A 26,201-nucleotide genomic window follows, 5' to 3' on the forward strand; every position below is an offset into this window, starting at 1 on the left:
CTTTGGGCTGTCTCCGCCCGAAGCTTCCTTTTCATTTTCTGGCTGCGAGTTGTCAGCCATTAAACTGAGGTCCGATGGCATCACACGGCCCATTTTGTACCCTGAAGACCCTGCTCCCCGGGGGCTGGACGGGCAGGAGTTTGCAGCGCTGTGAACGAGAAGAGACCGTCCCATCAGCCCGTGGTGGCCCAGAGACACGTGGGGCCAGGACTCTGCTCCCACATGCGTTATCGCCCATGGTTGTGACAGACTCTGGGGGAGGTAGTGCCCCCCTCCCCCCCCCCGTTGCACCAGAGGGGAAACGGAGGCGCAAACTGAAACATCCGGACGTTTCCAGGATGGGCCGAGGACAGAGCCCCTGGGGAGCGGAGGACGGTCCCGACAGCCTGCAGCGGGGAGGGCGCCCAGAGCGTGGAGCGGGGGGAGGCGGCACCGGGGCCACAGGAGCAGGGACCCGGCGTCACCCACATGTTCTTTCATGAGGTTCTTTCAGGAATGCTGCCTCCTAACCTCCGTGGGGACTCAGGGCCAAGTTCACCTGTGACAGTTTGCTTCTCCGAAGAGACACACTGCACAGAGAAGGGGCCATGGAGTGGAGGGACGCCAAGAGAAGGGCTTCAACCAGTGCTGTGACCCAGTAAGTCACAGAAAAGCACACGCGGTCAGACCTGTCTGTGTTTGGGGGGAAAGACAAGCACGGCGAATGTACAGGAAAGTCTGAGAGATGCCCAAGAAACCACAGCTACCTCCAAAAACTGAACCAGGACGGCGTGAACGGGTGCAGGGGCAGGAGCACCAGGTGCGGCCAGCCCACCCCTGCAGCCCCCGGACTCCACGCCACAAGGGTGCACACCCATGTGCCTGCCCACCTAGGACACACGTGTCAGAGCCCGGGGGCCGATGACATGTAGTAGGTGTGACTGTGGGGAAGATGAGGGGCCCGATGGCCGGCTGATGATGGGTCTGGGAAAAGCGGGGCCCCCATAGCTGTCCTCCTGTTCTACTTGCACCCCCAGCTCGGGCACGGGCTGGCCAACGCTGGCAGCGGCGCAGCAATCCAGGCGGAGGAAGGGAAGAGCAAGGAAAACAGGCTGGAGACAGGCCGAGGCCGAGAGAGGCTGGCCAGCTCCGGGGCCAGCTCCGCCCTAAGGCTGCCAAGCACCGGCCTCCCTTGAGCTCCGCTCATCTCTGCCGCGTCCACTGGGGCTGGGGCTGGGGTTCCCGGTCCCCAGTACTGGACAAAACCGACCTGCTGCTCCCTCTGTGGTCCCTTCGCCCACGCCCAGGGAGGGGCTGGGGCTGCATGCCCAGTGCAGCGGCCCTCCGGCTAACCAGGCAGGGCCTTTCCAGAGGCCCGCAGCTTCAAGTGCCCGGCTGCGGGTGTTCCCTCTGAGGTGGGGCCCTCACGAGCCCCCCGCACGCAGGGCCCCACACAGAGACCAGAGGAGCCCTTCCCTGCCCCCACCAGGCTTTGGGGACAAGCAGGGGCGTGCACTTCGCCCCCGAGTCCAGCGTCACTCACAGGTGTGGCGCCCAAATACCTGTTCCACTCTCCCGAGACACATAACCCGCAGGGCCCCCCTGCCTGAGCCCCACCCCGAGAGCGCAACAGGACCGACGGCCACAGGGGACAACTGATGGCTCCAGAACATTCGCCTGCAGGGGCAGGTGGTGGCTCTGACCGGAGCCTCACTGTCCTGTGAGCCCAGCAGGACCCAAGCACTGCGCGAGGCCTTCCCAGGGCCCATGGGGACAGCGTGCCCGACGCTGCCATCCCCCACTTTCCAAGGGGGGCCCATTCTTTCTGACGGTTGTCGCTTCACTGGGATCCATGGGTGCAGCTCGTCAGTCCAAGAACAAGTCGACAGAATCAACACAAAGTTGTAGCAAACGAAAACCCCAGACTTCAGACAGACAGACAGACAGACCATATGCCCCTGTAACGCACATGCAAGCAACAACAGCCCTCAAGTGGGACGGGGACCCCCGGGAACCTTGGTCACAGCACAGGGACTGAGAGCCAGTGGTGTTCAGGAAGGAAACGGCATCTGAGCACCCCAGGCCTCCCCCTCCCCTCATCTGCCAGCCCTGGGGAGGGCGTTCAGCGACCCAGAGCCGCACCTGATGGTCCCCGTGGGGGAGGGGAGGGGGCTGAGGAGGTGGGCCATGGAGTCTGGGATGCTGACGGTCAGGGGCGAGACGTGCGCAGGCTTCCCTGGGGACGCAGGCGCCTCCGGTGGCTCCCTCTTCTCGCTGGAGCTGGACAGCGCCGTGAACGTGATCTTGATGTTGGTGCTCGGGAACCGGAACGTGCACCTGGAACGGAGCAGCCACTGTCAGTGCCTGTCAGCGCACGGGAGGGCAGGGGCCCTGTCCCCAGACACGGAGCCACGGAAGCCTCATCCGCTGTGGGGCGGTGCCCAGAGGCCCCTCCAAACGCCTTCCCATGTGGGGGGGGGCGACGAATGGGGCCACAGCCCTGGCTGCAGAAGCACTGCCGAGACCGGCCGGGCAGGGAGAAGAGCAGGAGGCCCAGCGAGGCTCGCACGCCACTGGCCTCCCAAAACGCATGTGTGACTCTGTCGCGGGGCTCCCAGCAGACTCAGGACAATCCAGACACGGTGACAGCCCACTACCCCCTCAAAGCGAACACACGCGTCACTGGGTCGTCAAGCAGAAACAGAGTCCTGCAGCTTGTCTTATTTCGGAAGGAAAAGTCGTTCCTATTCCTTCAAGAAAACACCAGCTTTCTCACTGTGCAGACAAGAACCAGTCATGTTAAACCGCAAGGGACAAGGGTTACGATTTAACGTTCTGCTTCACCTTGAACACAGCTGCCTCGCTGTGACTCAAATAAAAAAGTAAGAAAAGAAGGAAACGCAAGCCAAACGCCTTCAAAGAATAAAGGTTAAAAATAGCTCCACAGACTCCTGGTCTCAGAGTCTGGGCGCTGCACCAGCTACAAGCGCCTGATTTGGGGACTATTTATAGACAGCAGAACGACCAGGACCGGCCGATGGCACTCGGCCAGCCCTGCTCACCACCCTGGCCTACTTGGGCACTCACCAAAGGAGGGTACCTCCCATGTCCCTGCCATCGTCAAGGTGACACGCACCCACATTCCAGGATGCCCCTCGTAGCATTTGGGCACTGGCTGCTGCCCTCCCTGGCAGTCCCTGCCTCAGGTCCCTCAAGGTCAGTCCTCTGTAGCAGGGTCCCCAGCCTCTGGGCCCAGGAGGAACCAGACCACGCAGCAGGAGGGGAGCTAGAATCACCCCCAAACCACCACCTCACCAACCTGTGAAAAAGCTGTCTTCCACGAACCCCGTCTCTGGTGCCACAAAGGTTAGGGACCGCTGCCCTGGAGCCTCGGAGGCCAGAGCAGGACTGAGAAGCCACTGGCCCTACACCTCTCCAGCTCTTACCTGGGGCTTCTCCTCACACTAGGGCCAGACTGCAGCCTCTCCCCCAACGCCCCAGGCCCCACCAAGACTCCAGCCTCTACACTCTCGCTCCACCTGGGCGTGACTTCAGTTCAGCCCTCCCCCCATTTCCCACACACGGGACCCCATGTCCCACGGCCCCCGCACCCCCTTCAGAGCGTGACCGAGCCTTCCTCCCACAGACCAGGGACCCTGGGCCCAGGAGCATTCCGAGCTGGTGCTGGGGTTTCCAGCCACACGCATGATCAGCAGCTTCCCAAGTGGCAGCCCCGTGCCCCCAAGCTCTTCTTGGGCTTGGGTGGGAACTGTGTTTGTGTCCCTTGCCCCTGCTTGCTGCCCTGCATGCTGCGGGGGTGGTGGGGGTGGCGGTGGCGGCACCGGAGCGGCTGCGCTTCCTGGGATGCTCTGCGCCCCAGCGCCTCTGCTGGAGCTTTGTCACACGGGACCTGCTGGACTGAGGAAGACTCCCACAAGGTGTTGGTCACCCCTCAGGCCCCTCCCCCGAGATCACTTCCCACCACACCCAGAGCCCTTGGGCTGCCCTGCCGAGGGCAGCAAGCAGACATGAGCCCTGAGTAACAGCAGGTGCCCCAGAGAGGATCGCTCCTCTGAGGTGGGGTGGTCACACGCCACCAAGGCAGGCTCTGAGACACAACTGCCCAGACTGAACTAAAAGCCACCGTCCCCAGAGGCGGCGCCCAGGCCCCTCCCTCCTCTTGCTAACGCAGCAGGCAGGAGCCTCCCTCGCTGTTGACCGCACACCTGACTGCGCAGTCACACAGGGCCCACGGTGAACAGCACGCCGTCCGGAAATGGCGAGCGAGGGACAGGCGCGGGTGCAGGCACAACGCTGACATCTCTAGAACGAGGTTTGGACGCGCCTCTTCAAATGCAGGGACACACACAGCAGCCTGCGAACGGCCCCACAGGTCCTCTGGAAGCCCACAGGGGTGGCTCACTGGCACGTGGGAAGATGCTGCACACCACGAGTCCACCAAAATGCAGCCCAAGACCACGCCAGGCACCTCGCTCGCTCGCTCACTCTGCAGGCTGGAGGGTGCCGGGGTGGCACTGGGGGAGCAAGCCTGTCGCCCCAACCTGGGCATCTGGCCACACGCCCTCACGCTCACTGGTGCTCGCAGGTGCCTGGGTCACCTGAGTCCCGCCTGGAAACTGCCGGGTGTGCAGCTCCCGGAGAGCGGGCCCAGCAGCAGGGGCGCATCGGCACAGAACACACTACTCAACGAGGGACACAGCCCGACTCGTGCTTCCCCTCCACTCATGGGTCACCTCGAGGTCTTCCTGGGGTGCACACCCACTCTGCAGACTAACGTACACGAAAAAACCTCGCTTTGGTTTTGTTTTACCTATAAACCCAGGGGAAATAGTACCTAGGATTGTGGGCACTTGTGCAGTATCATGGAGATGTAACGTGTGAGTTTCAGGTGCACACATAACGCTCTAACACACACACGCAGTGCAAAGCAGCCCCCGCAGCAGGCTCTCATGTGCGGAGAGAACATCCAAGGGCAGGCTCTGAGCAACGTCCGAACCCGCTGGTGCTGACGGGAGTGGCTGTGCCATGGCCAGACCCACAGAACTGGCTCATCTTATAACTGAGGTCCGTGCGCTTTGACCACACCCCCTTGCCCGCCCAGGGCTGCGCTATCCTTAAAAATCCTCACCACGGACGTGTCCATGGGTTTTAGAGAGAGACAAGCAAGCACATCGATGTGGGAGAGAAATTTTGATCAGTCACCTCCCCTACCCACCCCAAACTGGGATCAAACCCGCAGCCTAGGAATTTCTACGTGCCCTGACTAGAAATCGAACTCGCCACCTTTTGGTTCATGGGAGGAGGGCCACCCCAGTGGGCCACCGGGCCAGGGCAGGACTGCGCTCTTTAAACCATGAGCAAGGCTGCCAGTTCCGCGGCAGTGAGAGCAATCGCTGCGCTGACTTCCGATGTAGGAAAGGTGCGCTGTTACCTACATCTGACCCTGGGAAAGGCTCTCCATCCCTCCCCACGGTCCTTGATGAGAACAGTCACTTCCACGTCGCGGGCGAGAAAGTCGCGGGCGAGAAAGTCGCGGGCGAGAAAGTCGCGGGCGAGAAAACAAAAGCGTAGCCCAGGAAGAGGGGTGGGGCCTCTTGGACGGGTGGTGCTGCGAGGGGAAGTGCCGGGAAGCTGCAGGACCGTCCTCCCTCTGTAGATAGGGCCAGCGAGCGTGAGAAAAGACCCCCCACATCCTTAGTTGTGGTGGACACAGGTCAGAACCCGCAAGAGAGGGCGCCCGCACGCCGAGGCCCAGGGCGCACCGCAGGAGTGGGTGTGGCCACGTCCCCAGAGCGAGGGCCCATGCCCCCCCCACTGCGCAGTCCCTGCATGGGTTTCCCTGGAAACGCCCTCCTCGCCAGACACCCCCGAAGCACTTGACAGCAGTGTGCGTCCCAACCACCCCTAATAAAACCGCCCACAGCCCATGGACGGCAGAACGTCGGTTTTTCACACTCACACTGCTGACCACGTGGGACCGCGGGAGCAGCAACAGAACGGGGCTCCACACCCAAGTACAAAAATGCTGGCTGACCCCCAAACACCCCTGAAATCCATTCTGTGGGTTCCATGTAAGAGGGGAAACCCCAACAAACCAGCACTATCTTCCTGAGGGCGAGCCCTTTGTGATTCAGGCTTCCCCTAGGATCTGAGTGTTCTAGGGACCCATCTGCATCGGTGCACCAGCTGGTGGTGTTGTGAGAGGCTGTGTTCCCTTTCAGTGAAGTTTTTGTTTTGAGGACTCAGAGCATTTGCCCATTTCCTGATGGGTGATTTACCAGCACACCTGCCCACACCGTGCTGAGTGTTCAGCAGTGTTTGACCAAAAATGGCATGACCCCGTGCCTCACCCTCCCTATTCACCCGATCTCGCCCTCAGTGGCTTTTTGTTCCCCCAGATGATAAAGTCCTCAAAGGGAAACATTTTGCTAATGGGGGAGAGATGAAACAAAAAATGGCAGAAGCACTAAAATCCATCAAAATCAATGAGTTCAAAAACTGTTTTGAGCAGTGGAAAAAATTTCTCGATGGGTGTATTTGCATCAGATGGACAACACTTTGGTGCTGAAGTTTGAGTGAAGGTAACTGAAGTTTAAATGTGCAAGTATTTATTCTCGCATCACGCACCAAGTTCAAAGCAAGCAAAGCCACTGGCAGTCTGGGATTCAGGACAGTGCTTCTGCAGCTGGGAGGCTGCTGATGTGCACGGTGTCCTGAGCAGGGACAGATCACCACCGTGGGTTCTCCTTAAGCTTTAAATTTCGTATCTGGGCGTTTTTCTGTGTGTAGACAATACTAAAAACAATAAGAAAAGCAACTGTGAGGAATGATAAGACTGGAGACCCAGTGACAAAATGACCCCGAAAGTCCAGGTGGGAAACTGCTGAGTCAGGAGCAATGGGGGGAAGGGGGGGAGGGCAGACGGAGAACTTTTGAGTGGGAGGGTCCCGGCTGGTCAGCGACTGAGCCCGAGGCAGCACAGCAGACGAGGAGGACAGCAGGCTGTGCGCCCGAGACCCTTCTCTTCCCTATCGCCATGTGATAGGCCTTCAGGGGGTCTGCATGCCTCCAACAGTCTGCAACCCCTTGTCCACAATTTCCGAAAAGCACACAGCTCCAGAAACCCTGACCTGAAATCAGGCGGCTGCCAGTCCTGACCTGAACTGAGCAGGAGCTAATTATAGGCTTTAATTATCCCACTTAGGAGTGTTCGCGTGTTCTGTGACAGCAACCCTCATGTGCTGGGTGACAGGGCGCTGGGCATGCGCATGGCACCACTTCCCCAACCTGAGACCCTGCACTGCCAGCCCCCTGGCCTCCGGGGACTTGAGCGTGTCACCTGCTGCTTGCTCAGCTCAGCGAGGTGCCCCTTCCCTAAGAATTTCTCCAGAAACACTCTTTAGTTTACAGGGAAATCAGACGGCTCACTTCAAAAATAACAAACCTGCTAGGCCACTGGCCAGAGTAGAACATCAATGATTATTTTTGTTGTCAACAGGCAATTAATGTGCACCGCATACACATTTAAAGCCATGGGAGAAGAAAACAACAAGGCTCCCCCTGCCCGAAGCTCCCCACCGCCCAGAGCAGCCCAACTCCAGGGGTGCCTGCCCCCAGCCCCCCACCCGGCGCCTCTATGTGGGCAACGCCCCAGGAGGCAACCCCAAGAACCCGGACGAGAAACGCCCCATCTACACATTCTACACACAACAAGCTCTTCCCCTTCGGGTTACCAGCCTTCCTGGTAACCAGACTGCCACTCTGGACATAGCCGACCCCGCAGGGTGGGGGGCCTCCCTGAACGGCCCAACCCAGTGCTGTGTTTTTAAAGGACGTCTCTTCGGGAAGTCTGCCATCTGTGACAACAGGAACGGTCTGGAGGACGCTCTGCTCTGTGACGTCCGTCAGAAACCACGGGGAGGCTACTGTGGGGGCTCCACGAGAGCAGCCAGACCCCTGGAGGCAGGAGCAGAGGGTGGTGGCCAGGGCTGGGCAGTCAGTGTTCCGTGGGGGCCGAGCGTCAGTTACAAGGAGAGCTCGGAAGTGGCGGTGGTGCTGTGACGGCTGCAAAACAGCGTGGACGTGCTGGACGCCACTGACCCGCATACCTGGACGTGGTAAAGATGGCCCTGGACGCTGTGGCTGCCCAGCGGACTGGGCACCTTCCACAGCGGAAAGGTTACCAGTCTGATTCCTGGTCAGGGCACAGACCTGGGTTGGTAGCCTGTCCCCCGCTGGGGGCGCACAAGAAGCAACGGATCATGTTTCTTTCTCCCTTCCTGTCTCTCTAAAAGTAAATAAATAAAATCTTTTAAAAGCAGTAAATGGTAGATATTATGTTACATTTTACAATAAACATTTTTTTAATTTAAAGAGCACTTACAATTGTGCCTGGAACACAGGTCAGCACTCGACAAGTCTCAGTTACTGTTTTTTCTTCCTTTTTAAAGGCGTTTTGTCAAAAAAAAGAAGACAGGCCAGGATGGGAAAAAACATTTGCAGAAGATGCACCTGATAAAGGACTGTTATCGAAGACATACAAAAAAGACTTAAAACTCAAGAAGAAAACAAACAACCTGACTTGAAAATGAGCAAAAGATCTGAACAGATACCTCACCAAAAGAGACACACAGATGTTGAGTGGGTCCAGCATCTGTGTGTTGGAAGGACACTCGGGTCCAGCCAGCAGCGAAAAGCAAAGGAAACGAAAAGAGCCAGAACCAGAGCTGTGCACTCGAGCACCTTGATGGCGTCTGAAAGGCAGGCAGGCGCCAGGGTGTCAGCCCCCACCGCCCCTGCTCCTCCTGCTGACTCGGACGCTGCCCTTGACACTTCAGTGTCGTCTGGGGTTACCTCAGTCCCGAGGTGGATTATGGAGTTTAAATACCAAAAAGGATGCGACAAATTTGTGCAAATAAAAAAACCTGTTTTTGTTTGGCTTGCAGGTTTTCCCATCCTCCAAAAAAACAAAACAAAAAACACTTCATTTATTTATTTTTAGAGAGGCGAAGGGAGGGAGAAAGAGGAAGAGAAACATCAATTGGATACCTCTCACCGGCCCCAACCAGGGACCTGGCCTGCAACCCAGGCCTGTGCCCTGACCTGGAATGGAACCTGCGACCTTGCAGTTTGTGGGACACCACCCAACCCACTGAGCCACACCACTCAGGGCCATCCTCTGATTAATGGCTTTTTCTTGACCTCAAATAGGGCTTAGTGTTTAAAAAAACAGCCGGGGAAGCTAGACGTAGGTTTGAACCTCAGCTCTACCATTTCCAAGCCTAAACTCTCAACTACGACAGGGAGAAGCATCAATTCGGTGGAATTTGCAGAGCAAATGGGAGCAGGAGCCTGGCCAGCCAGTGGTCAGTGCACCTAACCCGGCCGCAGGGAAGAACCTCGGCCACCTCGGAGCAGGCGCCACCACAGAGCACCCGTGAGGACTCAGATTCGACACGATTTCTCATTTTACGTTACAGTGAACACCCTTCCTAAGACATCAGGTACTGGGAGGTGCTTCTTTAACAAAATCACTGTTATTTATGGTCTTGGCTTTTTCTGGAGGCATGTCAGAGAAAATGCAATCCACACCGCACACAGCACAAGACCACTGAAGAATCAACCTCACACTTCCTGGTGCAAAGTGCAGACCCTGCAGCTCAGGCAGGACAGCCAAACGGACGCACCGGGAAGCCCCGCACCCAGCACCCCGCTGGTCCACACTTTGGGAACTCAGAAGTGCTTTCACACTGCACCTCCCTTTCCGAAAATGGGAAGATAAATGCGGTTTAACTCAAATGCTGTCACATCACTAAACCCAGGGAAAAGAACTGAAATTCCATATTCAGTAAAGAATGAAAGGTAAGAGCTGTACTTTTCTCCCAAAGAGCTGGTCACTGGGAGTGACTTCAGCAAGGTGGTCAGTGGGGCCGTGGGCTCCCAGCACCGCCCGCCCTCCCCAGCACACGCCCGGACAAGGAGCAGCTGCTGGCAGAACCGACTTGTGAAAACTCTGCAAAGCGACAGGAGTGTGTGACCACCAGGTGCTGAGCTGGGAAAGGGGCACTGCGAGGGGGGAGGGGAGCTGCAGGTCTTGGTGCTGGGGCAGAACACTCGGTCTTGGGTGGGCACAGCCAGGGCTGCCACCATGACAGTCTCCCTGGCCGTGGGGGTGGAGCCTGACTTGCAGGTGGCCTCGTCCATCTCTCTCACCTGTCTGGGGGATACCCAGGGGGCTGGCACAGACACTCCTCTGCCTTTCACCTTGCTCAGCATTCAGGCAAAAAGCTCGCAACAGCCGTGGCTGGTGCAGTTCAGTGGATTGAGTGCAGGCCTGCGAACCAAACCACCGCAGCTCAATTCCCAGCACATGCCTGGGTGGCAGGCCAGTTCCCAGCAGGGGACGCATGAGAGGCAACCATACATTGATATTTCTCTCCCTCTCTCCTTCCCTTCCCCTCTAAAGACAAATAAATTTAAAGAATATTTTAAAAAATCAAAATAAAAAGCTCAGAACACTGCAAGTCCATCGATAGCCCTCACAGTCTGCAGCCCCAAACATGCAGGGCACTCACGGCCTAAGGCAAAGGCTGTGGAGAGTCTCCCAGAGAACTCAGGACAATCCACAGTCAGAGCACGTCCTGGGAGAGGGCCGGGGAATTCGGGAAGCCATACACACGCCCAGGGCAAGATCCAGCCTCACAAGGAGAAAACCCTGGGCTGACCCCCAGGCACAGAGGCCGCCTGCAAAGCCTCAGAGAGGGGCGAGCCCCCGGTGCTCCAGGAGCTCTCGGTGGAACACCAGCTGAACCCAAGCCATGACAGGACTTCAGAGGTCATGAGGTCAAATCTGACGGGTGCCCCGGGTGGGACCATTACGGAGTGGGAACGTCACCGGTGAAAAGGGCCCCTGCAGCCTCCAACAGACAAAACCAACAAACCCCGGGGAGGAGGAAGAATCCGATTTCCAGAGCTGTCAACAGTTTTCAACAACAAGAAAATCACAAGCACAAACAGGACAGCACGACTCAGTCAGGGAAGCGCGACAACCACAGAGAAACCGTCTCTGAGGGCGAGACTTGGGACCGCAGGGCAACAGCGGGATGTGCTCAGACGGCAAGGGGAACCACGGAGAACTAAGGAGAGCAGGAAAACGGTGTGGACAGATCAGGAACGTGGACAGACAGACTGTAGAAAAGAGGGAAACGGGAATCCTGGAGCCGAAGAGCACGCAGACTGAAGCGAGAACTCCGCCAGAGGGCCCAGGTCCAGCAGCAGGCGGAGGGCAGCGGCCCGGGAGCAGGAGGCGGGAGGGGTGGGAAGGGGGAGGAGTGAAGAAGAGCCGACGGAGGCGGAAGGGCTCCAGGGACATCGACATGCAGACCAACCCACACAACATCACGGAATCCCAACACATGAACAGAGAGAGGGGCGGAAAGAACATCTGCAAAAACCAGTGGCTGAAAATTTCCCAAATGAAAGACAGGAACTTACAAATCTCCGAAGCTCAGCAAACTTCCAGCAGGATACAGTCAAAGCACTCACATCAAGACGCATGAATCAAAAACCATCAGAGACAAAGAGAACTTCCAAGTCACTCCTCACACACAAGGACTCGCTCAAGGGGGTGGCTGGCGGATTCTTCCTCAGAAACTACAGGGTCCGGGAGACAGTGGGGTGACTTTAAATTCAAGGACTACATGAAAACACTCCCAACCAAAAACTACACTGAGAAACCTGTCCTTCGAAATTGAGGGGGAAACTCAGACATCTCTCAATAAACAAAAGTTGAGAGAGTTCATTGCCATCAGACTTGCTCCGCAAGGCAAGCGACAGGGAACCCTCCCGGTCGAAAGGGAAGGTCAGCACACAGTCGCTCAGAGCCTGTGCACGCAGGCGCACAGACCCCCAGCGAAGGTGAGCGCGCGAAAAAGCGCACGCACACAAAGAGGTGATCTGGGACAGCAACGGGGGCCGGGCGGGGGCGGCATGTCTAAGGGCAGAGTTCTGTGTTTCTGAAGTTCGTATCATCTCAAAGTAAACAGTTTTACACTTAGGACGTTAAATACAATTCCCATGGTAAACATAAAGAAAATATCTTAAAGTATATACGCAAGGGGAAATAACAAGAGAATCAAAAGTGTTCACACACACACACACACACACACCAATTAAACATAAAAAAGGCACCAGGGAGGAAAGAAGAGACAGAAAAGCCGTAAGGCAAAAAGAAAAGAGCAAAATGGCAAACGTCCTTTCTTAACAGTAATCACCCTAAGTGTAATGGGTTAAACTCTCAATAAAAATGCTTCAAGACAAGAAATTTGACTTTCCTCTTCAAGGAAAGAAGACAGGCCTCTGCCCGGCAACTCCGTGTCAGGCGGAGGTGACCCCCAACAGCCCTCGAAGCCCACGAGCAGCCCTGCATGTGCAGAAGATAGCCCCTCGGTTAAGGACGAAAAGAGGTGGTCGCCCAGAGCTCCTGCGGCCTCCCCAAAGGCCAGGCAGCGCTGGGACGCTGCCCCAAGGTCCGTGAGTGCCCGGTTCCTGCACTGCCCACACTCAGCCCACCCACAGCACGTCCTCCATGGAGAGGACCACACAGAAGGCACGACAAGCAACCTCTGGGGGGCTTGCACATGAAGCCCTGGGACACCCACAGAACACGAGGGTACCAGGACGCACCTCCTGCCTCCTGGACGCCAGGCGCTGAGAGACAATGAAAACCAGCCTTTCCCCCGTCGGGCTCCCCCTCGGCCTACAGGCACTCACTGACTCACAAAGGCTTGCTTGGTCAGCGCCCGGAGCTGCTCAGCGGCCATGCCAGGTGCAGTCCCAGGGACCTGAGTTGCCTGACAGCTCTAACCAAGGCTCACGATACTGCACTTCGAGCTTCGACAAGCAATGCGTGAGCACAGAAGCCACTCACTTTGCAAGTAACAGTCATCTGTTAATTATGATTCCCAAAATACTAAAATCATCTTTAAAAAGTTATTCACAAAAGCAAAGCCCTTCTCTCTAGAAGTACACCAAAAAAGAAACCCTAAAGCGTGCACGCCTGGTTACTGGGAACTCCCAGAAGTTACAAAGAGCTAGATAGTGCCCTGATCGGTGTGGCTCAGTGGGTTGAGCACCGTCCTGCAAATCGAGAGGTTGCAGGTTCCACTCCCGGTCAGAGCCCGTGCCTGGGTTGCAGATCTGGTCCCAGTGGGGCGCCTGCCGAAGGACAACAATCAGAGCTGCTCTTCCACATCGATCAATGTTCCTCTCACTCTCTCTCTGCCTCCCTTACTCTCCCCAGAATCAATAGGAGAAAAAAAAATTTTTAAAGAACTAGGTATTTTTTAGAACTGTGACTAACATAAATCTGCATCAAGAAAATGCATACTCTGAAAAACTACTTTTAAGAGAAAACAAAACATCAACAAAATGTAGCTCATTATTGAGGGAGGAGCTGTTTTTTACTGATGGTTTGGTGACGTTCTGTAAGAGGAGACCGGAAGGGGAGTCAATGTAAACCCACCAATCACTGGTGTGAACTCAGGACGCAGAGGTTAGAGTTGGGCCACCCTGTGGGGGACAAGGACGTGCTCAGCCTGGGCTGCCCCAGGAGAGTCTCCCAGACCTCTGCGCAGTCCTTGGCCAGAGGAGCCGGCAGGCACCTGCCCTGCAGCCCAGACTGCGCGCGCAAGCTCCGGGGGGCATCAGGGACAAGCAGCGCTAAGGGAAGCGGCCGGGTGCTCTGCCCCGCTCCTGGACAGGTCCACAGAGGTTGCCACACGGCGGGGACAGCAGTGACCAGGATGCTGCTACATTTCTACTCGACTACAGGAAGTGCCGTCCCATGCCCCTAGGCCTCCCCCACTCTCCCTCCATCATCAGTCATAGTAACTTCTAAAAACAAGTAACAAAAACAAGAGCCCCCTGGGGATAGTACCAATACAAACAAACAAACATAAAGTGGGGGGAATTACAGAATCACTGTGAATTTAGTTTTATCTATAACTTGTTTCCTTTGGTGCAACGCCCACCAAACTCGACCTCGAAGCCAGCATGGAATGGACATCAGAGCCTTAGCAAGCACCTAGCAGTCCTCGGGGCCAGAGGGCCACGGGCCACAGTCCCAGTACCTGTGCACCCTGAGGACAACCCAGCGCAGCCCACAGAACTCTTGGGTCCCACAGTCCAGGAAAGAGCGGCATTCAGCCACGTGCACGGGCACGTCCAGGAGACCAGGCAAAGTGGGAACAGAAAACTCAAAGGGCAACCAGAACGGACAGCACATTTAAACTGCATCTTCCCCCATCTAAACCAAACAGCCGCAAAACTTGACATGCATAACCCTAACATCCTCCAACAGTTCAGAAATGGGGAAAACACGGTTGTTTTAAAGCATCACCTTTGTACTCAAAATGCTGTAATATTCTGAAAATACGCCCCTGCCAAAGAAAACAAAAAACGAAAGGCACTCAGTCTCCAATGCACTCCCCTACTGGGTATTCCATTCCCCACCTGGCCGGGCCGAAAGGACCGAGCAGCAGGGCGGCAGGATCCCTGTGGAAACGCACCGTGAGCAGCCCCACCATTGTGCAGGCGTCTCGGAGGCACGCACGCACACCTGGGTGGCCTGGCCATCTCCCCAGGCCAGAGGGTGCAGCCTCCTGCTCCCCGGCCACAGACCTACAGAACCCGTCCCCGCAGGGAACACTGCCAGCAGCGTCTGCATAGCGGGAGGCACTGGTGTGCAGGAGCGCAGCTCAGCAGAAAAGAGGCAGAGTGAGAAAGAGGCATGTGAGAGAGAGTGGCCCACCGATTGCCACCGCTGGGGCTTCAGGGCGGGAAGAGGCTCTGGGGGAGCCAGGAGCGCGCAGAGGGCTGGCCTGGGACGCTCCCACAGGCTTTGCAAACGCTGGACACCTGAGCTACACCAACTTGTTAAACATTTTTCTTGGTTCAGCAAATTTACCTATTCTAGTGTAACATTTTCACTTTATAAACTTTTAATTTTAAATGTTTCAATTATTTTGTAACAGCAATTAGTTTAAAATACANCCCACCATTGTGCAGGCGTCTTGGAGGCACGCACGCACACCTGGGTGGCCTGGCCATCTCCCCAGGCCAGAGGGTGCAGCCTCCTGCTCCCTGGCCACAGACCTACAGAACCCGTCCCCGCAGGGAACACTGCCGGCAGCGTCTGCATAGCGGGAGGCACTGGTGTGCAGGAGCGCAGCTCAGCAGAGAAGAGGCAGAGTGAGAACGAGGCATGTGAGAGAGAGTGGCCCACCGATTGCCACCGCTGGGGCTTCAGGGCGGGAAGAGGCTCTGGGGGAGCCAGGAGCGCGCAGAGGGCTGGCCTGGGACGCTCCCACAGGCTTTGCAAACGCTGGACACCTGAGCTACACCAACTTGTTAAACATTTTTCTTGGTTCAGCAAATTTACCTATTCTAGTGTAACATTTTCACTTTATAAACTTTTAATTTTAAACGTTTCAATTATTTTGTAACAGCAATTAGTTTAAAATACACACTGTACAGCTGCACAAAAATATTTTCTTTCTTTAAAACCTTATTGTCTACGTTTTTTTTCCGCTAGAGTTTTTTTAACTCTTTAACTGCTGTTGTGCTGGCCTTGGCAGCCCTGGTGCTGCCGAGTTCTGGTTGGACACTTGAGACACACACATACACACACCAGCCCAGGCTGACCCAGGGTCAGGGTCACTGACAGCCCTGTCTTCCTCCTCCGCACCTTCTCCCACTGGGAGGCAGCCGGGGACAGGAACAGCAGAGAGCTGCCACCTCCTGTGACACCTCCTGGAATGGCCCCTAAAGGACCAGCCTGGGGCTGCTCCTGGGAGTCACTTTCTCCAATGGCAGTGCAAGCCGCTGACATGCTGACGGCCCTGGGCTGGCCCTGTGCCCGCAGAGTTCCCACGTGCAGCCTGCAGAGCTGCCCTGAACAGGGCTGCCCATCCGGAAAGCCCCGGAAACTAGCACGGAGGTGGCCTCCACACAGATGAGTGCCCTTTCAGGTGCCCCTTTCAGAACAGGGAGGTTCCATACACGCTGAACACTGGCTCTGGCAAGTCACTTCCCACACCCGCAGCGCACCCAGAGAGGGCAGCAATTCCGGCATCGCTGATGGGCCCAGCCTTCTCCGTCAGCGCCACGGACACACTCTCGGCCCCGGCCGTGGCCACCCGGTGCTGAGAGGGGCAGCTTCTGCACCTGGTCTTCACCCCACATCGCCAGCAGTCTCCCCATGTCCCCCACATGGCCCTTCTCTAACTTTTGTTGGCCCTGCAGCTGCAGTGACACAGACCCTCCTGGGGCTCTGAGACCGCAGCTCACGAGGAGCAGGGCGCTGAGTGGCCCACGTGCCTGTCATTGAGTCCCCCCTCGCATTCCAGGCTGTACTCACTCAGTGCGGCCTCTTCCTGGGAACACTGGCTATGGGTTCTGTACTCTCAGAAGCCACAACGAACCAGACTACGTCAGATTAAACCCAACACTAGTGAACATGCCATCAGGAGAAATATGGCGAACACGGGACACAGGGCCTCCGTGACGCGTGAGACCGTCTCACAGCAGTTTCTGGCCCCAGTGGAGACGCTGTAAAAGAGCGGTGGGAGCACGGCGTGTCAACCTGTAAGGTGGTAAGAGGCGCCTACCATCCGCAGGTACTCTGCCACCCGAACCTGCACACACGGCGCGGCCCTGCTCCCGCTGGCCCCCAGACGCCCAGCAGCAGGCTGCCCCCTCGCAGCCACGGCCCCACTGCCGTCTCCCAGAACCACCTGGCACCTGCTGCGCGTGTCTGCTGCTGACTGAACTGTGATGTGGCACGTGCCTGCCCCGGTGGCCCTCCTGTCACGCTCCCTCACAGCACCAGGGAAACCGAGGCCACAGCGTGCCCGGCCTGCCCCACCACAGGGGCTCGGTGTCCCCTTCCCCCACAAACCACACGTGTACTCAGCAACCTCACCAGCCCAATGGAGCCAATGGCTGCCCGAGAGTCGCAGCCTGTCTCTCCAGAGCTGCGGGGGGGGGGGGGGGGGGGGGCCNGGGGCCCGGCAGACCTTTCCACCTCAGGCCCCACGTGAGGACCTGCCACGGAGCTGAAACCAGGGGGCGCTCTGCTCTGGTGGCTTCACAGTCTCAATCAGGGCCCACAGTCAAGCTAAGCGCAATGTGCAACTGCCGTCAGCCACTGTGCAACCCCTGCTGACCCCGGGGCTCGGCCGTCCAGGTCACGGTGCCTCCCCGACGCGTCCTCAGATGTCGCCGAGTGTCGGGAAGAGACACGGGGAGGAGAGAGGGTGCCCGGGGAAAGTCCCTGGTGAACATCGGCAAGAGCTGCATCCCTCCCGCATCAACCTTACAGCAAACCTGCCACGGTGGTGCCTCCCACTGGGTGAGACGCACGAGCGCCCCGTCTCAAATGACAAGCTGCAGCGAGAGCCCATGTCCACCATCCCTGCGGGCCCTGAGCGGTGCTCCTTCCCTGCTCCCTCCAGAGGGGCCCAGACAGGAGACCGAACCCATGCTGCAGAAGAGGCGTCAAACTGGCCTTCACTGGGGGCCACGGCAGCCTTGCGGTTGCCTTCAAAGGGCCGAATGTCATCTTAGGGCCATGTAAATGTAACTTCTCCTTAACGAGCTCAGTGCTGCCACCGGGTAGGAACAAGGTGTGGGGACAGACAAAACCAGGTGGAGGGCCAGGTTCGGCGGCGCTGTAGAAACTGACGCAGGCCGGAGAAGGTGCTCCCAACAGCCCACGACCCCACCCTGGGGTAACAGCAACACCTCGCCCCAGGAGGCCACCCGTTTCCAACCACACCAAGGGCGCCCTGCGCCGCTAGCGAGCCCGGTGTGTCGGGCTCAGCAGCAAATTCAGAAAACCCTCGTCAGACCGGGGACCCGACGTGCAGGAGCGGAATCACTGCGCTGTCACCAGGACAACGTGAACTGCTCCAAAACCCAGGCCCTGAAGAAAATAAGGACACGCAAAAACGGCAAACAGACAGACACTACCCAAAACCATACATGCTTTCATTAAAAGCTTCGCCCTGGCTGGCGTAGCTCAGTGGATTGAGCGCGGGCCTGTGAACCAGATGATCGCGGTTCAATTCCGAGTCAGGGCACAGGTCTGGGTTGCAGGCTATTTCGCAGCAGGGAATGCGTGAGAGGCACCCACACATTGATATTTCTCTTCTTCCCTTCCCCTCTAAAGATCAATAAATAAAATGTTTTTTTAAAGCCTCCTTATTTTAGAAACCCTTTTCTTCATTTTTCAGAAAAACCCAACAAGCCTTCCTCCTCAGCAAAGAGCCCCGCAGTTCACAGGGAAAAAATGTGCCCGCCCACCCTGGCCGCCGCAGCCCCGCCCCGGACACGCCCACCTCGCGGGCGGGGCGGGGCTCGGGGCGGGGCTCGGGGCGGGGCCTGCAGGTGCGTTAGGGGCCCGGAACCGAGCGGGAGCCGCATCTGACTGGAACCCGGTCACTAGGCCATCAGCTCGGGAGACCGTCCCCACAACAGTAATGTCCTAGATCAGCGGTCAGCAGGCAAGCGACCATGGCCCGGTGCCCTCCCCGGGGGCACGAACACGCGCCGGAGCCGGTCCCTCCGGGGAGGCCCAACCCGGAGAAAGCTGAGCGGGAAGACGATCTGGGGCCCGCAGGGGAGCCCAGCTCCCCGTCTTCACTGCCCCGCAAAAAGGCACCTTGGCCGGAGTTTCAAAAGTCTGTGTGCTTCGTTCCATTCAACCAAAAAGCCGTTTAAGAGACAAAAACAAGACGCGCCAGCTGCCACGTTCCACACACAAGCGACAGCGCCCACGAGCCCGAGCCCTCCCATCAGACCCGGCCCGTGTCCTCCCCGGTAGCAGCACTCGCGGGGGGGGGGGGGGGGGGGGGGNGGCCGCGGGGGGGGGGGGGGGGGGGGGGGCTGGAGCCCTGGGCCACCCAGGCGGACCCCTCCACACCCGCCTTCATGCCCAGGTCCTGGCGGGGAGCAGCGCCTCTCCCAGCTGAGGGAGCTTCGAACTTCGCTCAGGGCAGATCCACCCGCGCGTGCACGTGGAGCTTTCAGCGCGTCCCAGAGGGCAGCCCGCGGGCCATTTCCAGCCTCACATCACATGTCTGTCACAGTGGACCCTTGGGAGCCCCCCACGCCAGGACACTGGGATGGACAAACACCCAATGCCTGGACGGCATCAGCAGGTGCTGACCCTGTCCCACAGCGTCAGACAGCTAGCTGCCGGAGTGCTGCTGCGACCAGGGCACGTGCCCCTGGGTGAGCTAAGCAGCAGGGCGGGTGTTTGGGCCCCAGTCTGCCTGGCCCCTCCTCGCCGCCTTGGAGACAGCCCCATGGCACAGGAGACCCCTGTGGGTGGCAAGTCCACTATGTAGGCTTGTTTTCAAAATGTGTTAGAGACCCAAAATATGTCACATCTACACCGCTTAAACTACTCACTGAGCAAACGTGAAAATGACCAAACTTAGTTTTGCCCTGGACGAGCCAGTGAACACTTGGCGACGAAGGGGGCTGCTCACGGAGTCACTGTAACCTAGTGAAGTGACAATCGTGCTAGAACACTGCGCCATGCCCCCCAGTGTCTACAAATCAGTGATAAAAAGCCCATCCACTGGCCGAGCGAACGCATACTGCAGCTTTCCCAGAACGACGCGTGGCACTCGGCACCAGCCCGTCGCCCCTGCTCAGGCCCAAGGGTGACCACCCTGGGCCCCGACCCACAGCTCTGCTGACAAGCTGGTCAGTCTCAGCAGCCCCACAGCCCTGGGACAGGGAGTCGTGCCACAGGTGCAGAGAACAAGCTGCTAGCTCTGCTGAAACAGAATAGGAGGGGGAGCAGAGCGTAAAGAAATTCTTTTAGGTGAAAGAAAAAAGAAAAAGAAAAACACCAGGCCCCACTGGGGGCCCTGCCCAGGTCTTCAAACAAGACACCCCATTTGACCTTCCTCTACTGGGAACTCGGTCCTCCCTCACACCGTGTCTGTGTCCCCTCCTTGGCCCCCTGGGCCCCGGCCGCACCCCCCCCCCCATGGTTCTTTCAGCCACTTCACCCTGGTAATGATGATCCACAGGGTTTCCCCTCCTTCCAACCCTAATGTCACCTCCACCCTCCTCACCACCCCACCCCCACGCGGCTCCTTTCTCATCCCCCGAGCCTCCTGGTGCGTGCACTGCTGCCCGTGCCTCCCGGGGAGGCGGCTGGCTTCCTCGGTTCTGCCTGTCCCCATTTTGGGGCCGATCCAGCCTCTGAGCATTCCTTGGTTGGAGCCGCCACAGGAAAGCTCCAGAAGCCCCTGCCCACGGCCTCTGTCCAGCCCCTGCCCGAGAGGATGCTGTCTCTCACCCAACGAGAAAGCCTTCCCACGCGCCACCACCTACTGCACCTGCAAGTTCCGACACGCCACACAAGCCAGGCAGCAGCAGGTCACTTGGCCTCTGAACAGCCCCCCCAAACACATGCAGCAGCCATTCTGTATGTTCAGCGTCCAGGGCAATAGTGAGTCTGACCTGATCCACTCATGTCTGGCTATCGGATCTCGCAAAGACCTCGTTGACCAAAGCTATTGTCGAGTCCACTGGGCATTTCAAAGCAGAAACAACTGTTAATGAATTGCTTATTTTTATTTATAAATTATGCTTTGTTTGCTACCATGGCAACAAAAGCAACAACAAACCCAGGCATTTGTCCCCAACCAATCCTTACTGCTCCCCCAGGCTCCAGACCAGGAGGGCCCTGTCCTCAGAGAGAACGTCCTCCATCCTGTCATCAAGCGCGTGAAAGTAACCCCCCCAGGTCCACATGAACCTCATACCCCACAATTCGCCCCAATGTCCCTTCCAGCCCCAATTCCAGCTCCTCCAGTGCCAGCTGCCAGCCCAGACCTGCCTGCAAGGCCACGGTCACCTGCGGGGTGGCCCAGGGCTCTCCCACTGAGCCCGCAGCACAGAGGCCCCATTCCCAACACCTCCTGCGCCTCCAGCCAGTGCAGATGCTCCTGGGCAGAAAAAGCGGCATTTCTGTGCACTCAGCCTTGCATACTTGGCCCAAAATCAAGGATTTGTGGAAATCACTTGTTTTCTGGAAAAGTGCTGGCCCTGACACCCCCCCCCCACACGCACATGCCTGCACACGCTGCGGCCCACACTGGGCATGGAGCCCACCAAGCACCATGGAGCAGGTGCTGTGTCCAGGCCCCACCAGACCATTTGAAATACTTGTGACGGCAACTACAGGGCCATGTCCCCATCTTTCTCTACTGCCCCCACACTAGCACATTTAGTGTTTTAATAAATGACGAGCTGGCCCTGACCAGTGGGGCTCAGTGGGCTGGGGGTCCTCCCGAAGCTAAAGGCCTCGGGTTGGGTTCCTGGCTGGGGCAAGAACAGGAGGCAACAGACTGATGTTTCACATCAAGGAGTCTCTCCCTCCCACCCCCTCCCTCTACAAGTGACCTCTTCAAAAACAAGTGAGAGCCACACTTTAACCCTAAACTGCCCCTGCACTTTTCTAAATGCTCTGTAGTGAGTTTTTAAAGCTAACCAAACAATGCAAATTCACCTTAACACAGAATTGGAACAAAACCCTTAGCGGGCCGTCCTTCCCTACGGTGACTGCCTGCCGGGCGCCCGTGGGAAACAAGTAGGGCTCCCGCTTCTGGCGCGGCCTGCAGCACACGTGCTTTTACACTCGCAGACTCCCATCTTCTCTTTAGGGCAAGAGGACATGCATCATAAAACTGAGTTTAACCTCAAGAAAAAGAGTTCCAACTTTGTCTTGGTTAGTGCCAGTTGTCTTCCCAGTTTGATCCACTGGCCTGCATGGCACCACCCAACACCGAAAGCTTCAGAAAGTGGCTACACATCGGGGCGCTGCCCAGTTCCAGGCCTGCTCCCCTGTGTTCCAGCCCCGAAGTCTCTGAAGTCCCTGAAGTCCCCTCCCCACCCTCCCCACCCTGCGCCCCAGAAGCCAAACTGTCGCCATGTCCAGCACATGCACACACACGACTTCGGCTGAACAGGAATGAAAATTTTCTTTAAAACCCTCATAGTAAAGATACAGCACCGTCTGCAGGGACATCGCCAGCATCCTGGGTGGGGAGCCCCTTGGGCGCTTGGACACCCCAGAGCAGGCCGACCCACGAGGCCTGAGGACAGCTCCTGGCCGCACTGAGCTAACGTGCTCGACCGCCCGACCCTAACGACTGAACCACCGCCAGACTTTTTAAAAGTTCTGTTAAAGTAGCCAGTCCTCCCAAGATTTTGAGGTTCATCACGCTTGAAGAATTTTTCACTTCTAGGGAGAAATCACTTTTACTCCCTGTAGCTCAAACACCCCACCCGCTGCTCACTCACGGAGGAAAACCCGCGGGATGGACGGACGCGCCGATCTCATCCACGCGCCGGCGCCGCACCAGCCCTGGGAGCGTCCGGTCCGGGCCTCCGCCTGCACGCCGGCAGGAGACAAAAACGTGCGCGAACGCCCAGGACGAGCAGAGGAGCCGGAAGCCCTGGACCCGCGCGCGTGGCCCCCAGGCCCCCAGCCCCGGGAGGCCCCATCCGGGACGGGAGCCGGGCGGACAAGGCCGGGGTGGTGCAACGCGATGCGACCAGGTAATGGTTGTGGGTCGGGCCGCAAGTCAGCGGACGCTGCCGGGGGCAGGGGTGCAGGTCCCGGGTGTGGGTAGGACGGATGGGATCGAGGGTCGGGGTCCTGGCCTGGACCCCCCTCTTGCAGACAGGACCGAGGCCCGAGTCGCAGGTCGGAGTCCGGTCCCGGCCCCACTCACACGCGCGGCAGCTGCAGCGGCGGCGCCCCGCGCCTCTGGAACACGCCGTCCACGAACACGCCGTTCTTGCCGAGGCAGCGCAGGTAGAAGTCGCCGCCGGAGTCGGGCCCGGGCTGCGCCGAGGGCTCCGGGGTCGCCCCGCCATGGCCGCCGCCCGGGGGCGTGAAGATCTCCAGGTGGCGTCGCGAGATGAAGCTCGAGTGGCCCATGCTCACGTCCACCGAACCCTGCGACGAGTTGCGGCCGATGGTCACCGAGCGCTTCTTCATCAGGTACTCGAACTCGCGGCCCTCGAGGCGCGCCACGGCCCAGCCGCCCGGCGGGGACCCGCCGCCGGCCCCGCCGCCGCCGCCGGCCCCGCCGCCCGCGGGAGGCCCGNGATAGGTGGACGCGGCCGTCCGTCAGCGGCCCGGCGCCGCTCGAGCGCGCCGCGCGTGTCCCGCCCCTCGCCGCCGCTCGTCGCTCGCCGGCCGGCGGCCTCGATGGGCCTGTGCGGGCCGGCCCTTCCGCCGCCGCCGCCACGGAGCTGAGGCCCAGCGAGGCCGCCGGCCGGCGAGCGACGAGCGGCGGCGAGGGGCGGGACACGCGCGGCGCGCTCGAGCGGCGCCGGGCCGCTGACGGACGGCCGCGTCCACCTATCGGGGCGACGCACAGCAGTGGGGCTACCGCGGCCCGCTAATGGGGAGGCGCGCCGGCCCGGCGCCCGCACGTCTGGCCGCGACGCGCGACGCAGGCGCGGCTCCGGCGGCCCGGAAATCCCGGCGCGGAATGAAGCTGGCTGCGGAGCCACCGAGCAGCTCGCGGCCCGGCGGGGCGGCGGCGGATCAAGGTCGCCACAGGCGGCGGGACCGGGGCACCTGCTCTCAGGCTGGCGGCTCCGCCTTCGAGTCCGCCGAGCCCGCGGAGCCCGCAGACGCCCGCGGGCTGCCGCGCGCTGGGCCTCTGCTGTCACCGTAGAGCCTCAAGCAGCGGGGAAGAGATTTCGTGAACCATCCAGCACCGACAGATTCCACGTTGTCACTTTTCATCCCAGTTAAGACCATTAGCAGACGCCCTGGACATCGAGAATGTCGAGGTCTGGATGTTTTGTAATCAGTGAAAACCCTGTATACGCGCGTGGGCGCCTTGGCCACGCTCCGGACCGCAACGCAGCACGCACGGCAGGTCGGGCGCCCTTCTTGCACAACGGGGACCTTCCGTGCACAACGCACGCTCCTTAAGGAGCGGTGCCGGTACAGGATCAGGGACACCCTTCGGCGTCTGAAACAGGGACGATGGAGCAGAGGGAATGTCAGTCCCAGGAAAAGCAGCGTGAGCGCCAGGTGCGTCTGTGCAAAATCTGAACCACGGTAAATCGCACCTCTCGGCCTCTGCTAGAGGAGGCAAGTGGGCCCTGAGTCCCCGCAAGACCAAGAGGAGCTCGTCCCTATCAACAAGGCTAGCTGTCCTCGCGGTGCTCCACTGTTTGCCGATTAATCATGAAGAACAATTAGAACAGAAAGATATAGTGTAAGTGCGGAAGGAGGGCAGTGTGAGTGGAAGGACGTGCAAGGTAGCTGGGCTTAACCTGAGCAGGAGAGTAAACATTCCTGGCAAGTATGAACAGAGGCCCAAGACAGACCCAGCTAGGGAGGCCTGTCCGTGTTTTGTTTTTGTTTTTTAATTCGTTTTTGTATGTAAAAATTCCTTCTAAAGAAAATGGAAATTAATGGGTCCCTCTACTATAACATTTGTCTGTTTTATTTGCTATGAATGTGTTGGCAGTTGTACTACAAATCCCTATGAGATCAAACTGCTTTGAACCATAGTACAGCAGAATGTCCTAGACAGAAAAAAATACAATAATTTCATCAAATACTCATTTGTATGTGGGAGAGGTATTAGGTGGTGCTGAGACAGGTGTGGAAGTGACAAGTGGGGAAACCTGTGGTTTAAAAACAATATCCAACCCTGACCGGTGTGGCTCGGTGGGCTGGCATCGTCCGGCAAAGCTGGAGATGACAGGCTCACTCCATCGATACTTCTCCCTTTCTTTCTACCTGCTTTCCCCCTCTCTAAAAATAAATAAATAAAATAAAATCTTTCAAAAATACAAAAAACAACAACACACAGTTGATCGAAAGCAAGAGCATAGGGTTCAGCATAACAAATGTTTCCAAGTCACTGTTGACAAAGGGACTGTGGACTGTGCTGTCCCAGGCACCTGCCTCCCGGTGCTCTGTGCCCCTGCTTCGGCCTGAGTGCTCACTGCCCAGGACACGCACCACTCCGCCGGGCTGCCAGCAGCTTCGGTGAGATAAGCATGTCGACCTTCGGAGCACGTGTTGTCTGCCTTTCACAGACCTACAGGAGGCCCCTGGAAATGGTCACCGACTCTGGACCGGTTTCATCAACACAGAGTGACTGCCACCGGCAGGGCACCCGGGCCTGAAGACATGAAGAGGGTGAGCTTGTGGCACTGCACTCTCGTACCTCAGACATAGCCCTCCTGCAGACGCAGACGCCTGGATAGCCAGATGGGCGGCGCCAGGCCCCATGCAGGTAGAGGTGGCCAGCACCTCATGGTTCGTAGAAGCAGAGGAGGCACCGAGGGCCAGGACAGTCAGAGAGGCTGCAGAGCAGAGGCAGGGCTTGCATTCCGCCTCCCGTTCATGCTGCGTCCTCAGCAAGTGTCCGCTGTGTGCCAGGCACAGCCATGAGTAAACTGGGCAGCCACACCTCATTGGTGTGGAGTCGCCCTGTGTGAAGGGAGACCAACAGGAAGCCAGCCCGTGGCCTGTGGTCACTGAGGGAAAAACAGCCCCAGCAGAGGCTCAGGATGGAGGGAGGTGCGTTAGGGCCCTTCCCTCCAGGAGGCTGCAGACAGATGGGTAGAAGAGACCCCAGACCCGAGCGTCACGAAGGTGGGCTGTTTCCTCCAGGCCATGAGCACTGCGCATCTGGTACATTCTGGACATGTGCAGGACCAGAGTGGGCAGTCTGATCCAGGTGCCCGCCTCGGGGGCTTGACTGGCTGGAGGACCCAGAGCACGTGTGGGAATAAACAGGCAGCTGCAAGGTGGGGTGATGGACCAGACACGGAGGAAGGCCAGCAGAGGAGGAGGCACAGCGACACCTGGGCCAACAGCAAGGACACTGGCCCTGAGGCAGGAGGTGCTCATCCCGAGTGCCCGAGGGGAGGGGGAGCCTCCCGTGAGTGAGGGGGAGAAGGCAGGGGGAGGCCCATGAGTGAGGACAGGGCAGCACCGGACAGGCCGAGGTCCCCAGAGCTTGCTGCATGCCCCCCTCTCTGTGTTTACTGAAATGGGAATCCGCTGGTCAGTACAAGCAAGGAGTAACACCATCTGATTTAACTTTTTAAGAGAAGAACCTGTTGGCTGT

At 58.4% G+C, this 26,201-nt stretch overlaps 1 protein-coding gene across 1 annotated transcript in view; it reads right to left on the reverse strand.

Moving 5' to 3' along the window:
* The window catches only part of FOXK2 (forkhead box K2), a gene marked incomplete at its 5' end in the record, with an annotated part of 31,039 nt that extends 7,818 nt beyond the window's left edge, over positions 1–23,221 (reverse strand). The window contains 3 exons of the mRNA XM_037069331.1: positions 1–148; positions 2,122–2,316; positions 22,821–23,221. Coding sequence (XP_036925226.1) covers positions 1–148; positions 2,122–2,316; positions 22,821–23,221 — 744 coding nt within the window. The remainder of the gene's footprint in view (positions 149–2,121; positions 2,317–22,820) is intronic.
* Positions 23,222–26,201: the final 2,980 nt, after the last annotated feature.

This window comes from Sturnira hondurensis, unplaced genomic scaffold (assembly GCF_014824575.4).
Source record: "Sturnira hondurensis isolate 20B ecotype Veracruz unplaced genomic scaffold, ASM1482457v3 Scaffold0001221, whole genome shotgun sequence".
In the NCBI taxonomy this organism is placed as follows: domain Eukaryota; kingdom Metazoa; phylum Chordata; class Mammalia; order Chiroptera; family Phyllostomidae; genus Sturnira; species Sturnira hondurensis.